The sequence below is a fragment of the Pinus tabuliformis genome, chromosome 7, assembly GCF_031772625.1.
Source record: "Pinus tabuliformis cultivar Carrire ecotype Pingquan chromosome 7, CPIR1, whole genome shotgun sequence".
NCBI classification, from domain to species: domain Eukaryota; kingdom Viridiplantae; phylum Streptophyta; class Pinopsida; order Pinales; family Pinaceae; genus Pinus; species Pinus tabuliformis.
The window spans coordinates 1,089,066,362-1,089,072,091 of NC_142293.1; the positions used below are offsets into that span (position 1 = coordinate 1,089,066,362).

The window sequence follows — 5,730 nt, forward strand, 5'->3', positions numbered from 1 at the left end:
TCTACAGAGACTGTCCTCTAAACAGGAAACCCCCTTCTCAAGAAAGTTTAGATAACCAAACGCCTGATGGTTTTACCAAGGTTACGAACCGAAGAAGAGGGAACAAAAAATCGACAGCCAATCCCAAGACAAATCCAGTCAACATGTCAAAACCCTCAACGAGTAACAGCTTTGAAGCCCTAGCCAAGAATGACATGCAAGATCCTGATAATGAACCGCAGAATGACAAAGAATCTAATAAAGAGCAGCCGGAGGAAACTTCACAGCAAACAGGGGATGTCCCATTCAAGAAATCAATCCTTCAATCCCAAACCAAAACTCAATCCTGGCATTCTCAAGGAATGGAAGTTGATAATCCTGAACCAAGCTCCAAGACACCAAAGGAAAGAGAGGAACCCTCTCAAGAACCCCAGATCATGGAAGAAGATCCTGAGAATATAGACATAGGTGAACTGGATATCCTAGGACTGGAGCAAGCATGCAAAACAGGGAATTTTGACAAAATACCAGACCGGCAAGTGGATAACCTGGTAGAGGTCCTTAATCGTGCACAGAAGAAATAATCTTTGGGGGTCCAGATAGGAAGTCCATGGGATGGCAATTTTATCACCAAGGACAACAAGAAGAGAGGAAGAAAAACAACCCTAGAAAGAACCATCAAGATAGGCGAGGTGTTAGTTGAGTCAGGGAGGTATGCCAAGCTGACCAAGTACTTCAACACCAACCCCCATCCTTCTCAATGAAGCTGATATCATGGAATATAAGGGGGCTCAACGGCCCAAGGAAAGGCAGACTATTAAAAAATATGCTTTTGCAGGAAAAACCAAGTATACTTTTTTTGCAGGAGACTAAATGCAACTCGACAATTTTGGAAAAAATAGCAGCGAAAGCCTGGCCAGCAGGGCTAGTAATAGATGTTGATGCTCAAGGGGCGTCGGGAGGACTGGCAATTCTCTGGGATGCACGAGTCATTCAACTCAACAACATACATGCTAACAAGAACTTCATTCAGGCAACATTTCATCTAATCGGCACCAACACCCATGGACATGTAACTAATGTATACTTCCCTCAGGATACTATACACAAAGCTGAAATTCTAAATACACTGTCAGAGCTCAACTCAGACAGGCTATACCCGCTTTGGATATCTGGAGGCGATTTTAACATGATAGCAAGAATGGAGGAAAAGCAGGGAGGCAGAAGCAGAACAAACAGGGACGGGAACCTGCTAAAAGACTTTATTCAAACCAACTGGCTGGTAGATGTTCCTTCAAGCAACGACATCTTCACTTGGAACAATAAAAGAGAGGGATCGCAATAGATAGCTTCGCGTCTTGATAGATTCCGTATTTCAGACAATGCAACTCACCTGGGAGGGGAATTCATTGCTTCCATCCTTCCTGTTTCAGGCTTAGACCATTGGCCTATCAAACTTCAATGGAATAGGCCAGGTAACAGTATCAGGCATCCATTCCGGTTCGAAGAATTCTGGTTAACTCATCCAGATTTTGATGAATTAGTTAGATCAACCTGGCTCAAATTCAATCCTATCAGTGGTACAAAGATGTCCATGTTTCAGCAAAAACTAAAGCACCTTAAAGGCGAAATTAAATGCTGGAATTACACCACTTTTGGCAATATTTTTAAAGCTCCGACTACTCTTAATCAAGAAATGAATATGGTCCGGCAAAGAATCATCACTGAAGGACGCTCTGAGGAACTTACCAAGCAGGAACAAGACATCGAATCCAAAATATTAGATAGAGCTCAACAGGAGGAAACCCTCTGGAGGCAGAAATCGAGGATTAGATGGCTCAAAGACGGGGAAAAGAACACAAAATTTTTCCACAAAACTACAGTGCAGCACAGAATGAACAATTACATCACCCATATCAAAAATGAGCAGGGGAATAGAATAGAGACTCATGAAGGCATTGAAGAGGAATTTCTCAGATACTTTAAGAAAGCTCACCAAGAACCCAATATGGACAGAATGCCTGCTATAAACAAGATCCTAAGGGACATTCCAAAAGTAATTACAGAGGAGCATAATAGTCTCCTCCTCAAGCCCACCAACTTGCAGGAAGTTGAAGATGCTGTTCATCAATTGAAGGCAGGGAAAGCGCCGGGCCCGGATGGATTCACATCAAACTTTTTTCATAAGTTTTGGGATCTTATTAAAATAGAGGTATGGCAAGTGGTGGAGGATTCTCGCACCTTACGTTGGATGTACCCAGGGCTGAATGCCACATTCATTGCTTTAATACCAAAGGTGGAAGAATCCAATACACCAGACAAGTACAGACCGATTGCTCTATGCAACATTATCTATAAAATCGTCTCAAAAGTTATAGCTACCAGACTAAAACCGTTGCTCCCTCTCATAATCTCGCCCGAGCAATCTGGTTATGTAGAAGGCCGGCAGATAACGGATGGGATTATTTTAACTCATGAGATAATCCATTCTTTGAAGCAGACCAAAAAACCAGGTGTGCTGCTTAAGATAGATTTATCAAAAGCTTTTGATAGTATCAGCTGGGTTTACATTCAAAAAATTCTTACTGCCTTTGGTTTTGCCCCGTCATGGGTCAGATGGATTATTAATCTTTTGTCTTCATCTTTTTTCTCTGTTCTTATCAATGGTATCCCCTCGGCAACGTTTCGTCCTTCCAGGGGTATCAGGCAGGGAGATCCCCTTTCACCTTTTCTTTTTGTTATTATGGCTGAAGGACTAGGTAGAAGTCTAACTTCTGCCCGGCTCTCTCAGCGTCTAAAAGGCCTATCCTTCAAAAATTCCCCAACTTACTCCCACCAGCAATTCGTGGACGACAACATGCTTTTTGGTTATCCATCGGTTCAAGAAGCTCGCCTCCTCAAATCCCTCCTTTCAAACTTCTCTGAAGCCTCTGGAGCCCTTATTAATCGTGTCAAATCTCAAATCTTTTTCTTTAATACCCCTGCTCCCACCCAAAAAGCCATTGCCCGTATCCTTGGTTTCACCATCGCTTCCCTTCCCTCCAAATACCTTGGAGCTCCTTTAATCGCCTCGGCCCTCAAGCACTCATCTTGGAAAAACTTGCTAGAAACGCTAGAGGCTCAACTCACCCTTTGGACTCACAGAGCTCTTAATATGGCCAGCAAAATTGTTCTCATCAAGGTAGTTCTCCACTCCATGCCCTTGTATCTCTTTTCTATTCTTGCAGCTCCTAAATGGGTTCTCAAGGAAATCAAGAATCTCTAGTGCAACTTCTTATGGGGTAGCTTAGGCCACAATCGAAAGTGGGCTCTGGTTAAATGGGACAAGGTATGCCTTCCGAAGAAAGCTGGGGGCATTGGGCTAAGAGATCCAGGGCACAGTAATAAGACGATGGGAGCTAGAGTCTGGTGGAGGTGGCTAGCAAATCCTAATACCCCCTGGGCCTCCCTCTGGACAGCAAAGTATGCGAGCAATTGCCCTATGGAAGAGAGAATTCGGATGACAGAATTAAGCACGGGATCTGTAATTTGGAACTCGGCTATTCAACACAGAGATCTCATACAAAAGCACAGCTTCTGGGAAGTCAAGAATGGAAGCACAACAAGATTTTGGGAAGACTCCTGGCAGCAGCTCCCAAAGATAAAGGACGCACTCCCTAACCTTCCATTACCAGAGCAGGATATCAATCAGTTAGCCAAGGTTAGTCAGTTCTGGAACCCCTCTTCCACACAGGGATATAGACAATGGATGGATGCAAATCAAATCATATTGCACGGCTCTGAGCAAGTTCAGCAATATCTTTCCATAGAATTACAAAAGCGGCAAATCCCTATCTCAGAAGAACCGGACATACTAAGATGGGGATATGAAGAGAGAGGGACCTTCACCACAAAGGAAGCGTATAAGATAATAGTCCAAGATCAGATAATCAAAGACACTTTATGGGATAAAATCTGGCACTCATCCATCTGGCCGAAGGTGTCCACTTTTTTATGGCTCCTATGTCATAATAAAATTCTAACATGGGATAATCTCAGGAAAAGAAGCTTCTCGGGCCCATCTATATGTCTCAACTGTAAGCAAGAAGAGGAAACAACTATACATCTAATGCAAACCTGTCAAATAGGACGAAAGCTGTGGGAAAAGGTGGCCTTCTGATGCCAAAAAGACGGCAAAGTGCAAGGAGATCTAAGAGCTACTATTCACAACTGGAGTCAAGAGCCATATCAAAGCAAACTCCTCAACACTCTATGGCAGCTTATCCCTAGTCTACTGATGTGGAACATCTAGAAAGAGCGGAACAGAAGAGTTTTTAAGGATCAATATATGTCCATAGAGCAAATATGGACCAAAACACATCGGAATATCAAGGAGTCTCTATCAATCAAAGACTGGTACCCAGAAGATTTCCCTTCATTGCCGCAGGAAAAAACAGTGTGGGACATGTTAGTGTCAGTCTTGCCAGCCTTCCTCCAGTAATCAAATGTGCTCTTACAAAGTGATTTTGAAGTGTCAAGGTCAAATTTTGTCATTTCAGTGAGTCTTCAAGCAAAATTTGGTCACTAGGCATTAGGTCTAGGGTTTGTTTTCACTCCTTTCAAAGTTGCCCAAATGTTAGTTCATGTCATCATTCAGCTGAGTGTATCATCATTCAGAGGGTTGTCATCATCATATTAGGTTCCATTGGGTCATGTTACACCTTGTTCATGCTTCAGTTGTGCCTTGGCAAGGTCATTTCCCTCTCCTAGGGTTTTGAAAGCCAATTTCTCTTGGACGGTCAAGTCATCGGAAAAACTTGTTTCCTGATGTTCATACACCTTCCCCTATCCTTAAAGTACCTTATTAAATGCTTCCCATCCCTTAGATCCGCCAAATTCCTCATTTTTGCACAAACCCTAGTTTCTAGCTACAACCTGGCAATTTTCTAGGTTGGGCCTGTGTTTTGCCCTTTTGGACCCCTTCCCCTCACTCAATCTCTGAGATTCCACTTTCCCCTGATTCCTAACATCCCACCCTACTTCCAAAAATTTTCCCAAGAATTTAGAAGCCCCTTATCCCCTTCATTTCGCTTCATTTCGACAAAATTCCTTGTTTCACACAACGGGACAAGTTTCACTCAAAAGATGTTTTAGAGAAATCAAAGATGAATTTTGGGAAACTGAGAGAGGTTGTTGTTCAAAACATTCCAAGGAAGAAAAACCTCCTTCAATTTTTACACAGGTGTCATGGTTTGAGAAAAATGTCAAGAATACCATTTCCTCAAGAGAATAAAAGACACCTCTGAAGTGACCTTGGGAAAATCAAGTTTTCTCCTAGATTGGTTGGCCAAATGATTTTCTTGATGGGTAAAATGATAACTAGACACAAATATATTTCCAATGAGCTATCATGAGCTAAATTTGGGGTTGAGGAAGGCATTCAAAAGTTGACTGCAACAGCACTCTTCCTTGAGGCAGCCTCATTTGGCACTTTTTGACCAGTCTTGGGAGATTTGATTTTTGATAGGGAAAATGAACTCCAAATTGAAAAATTCTAGTTGGGTTGGAAAGTAGACTCAAAGACCTTTCCAACGAGCTATCCTGCACCTGATTCTGACACCAGGAAGGCCTCCAAAAGCCTCCTGCAAAAGCGCGACCCGTTGAGCCTGGCGCGCGACCCGTTGAGGGCGCGCGACCCGTCAGGGCACCTCCAGCAGTGTAAAAATTACACAGGCGCGACCCGTTGAGGGCGCGCGACCCGTTGGGCAGTGC

At 43.2% G+C, this 5,730-nt stretch overlaps 1 protein-coding gene across 1 annotated transcript; it reads left to right on the top strand.

Moving 5' to 3' along the window:
- Window positions 1–739: 739 nt before the first annotated feature.
- LOC149251353 (uncharacterized) lies at window positions 740–1,324 on the top strand. Its single transcript, XM_089453860.1, has one exon. The coding sequence runs from the start codon at window positions 740–742 to the stop codon at window positions 1,322–1,324; it is 585 nt and encodes a 194-aa protein (XP_089309986.1).
- The last annotated feature ends 4,406 nt before the right edge of the window (window positions 1,325–5,730 follow it).

Coding starts and splice junctions, on each gene's coding strand:
- LOC149251353 (XM_089453860.1), top strand. CDS start 740: ATGAAGCTGATATCATGGAATATAAGGGGGCTCAACGGCCCAAGGAAA.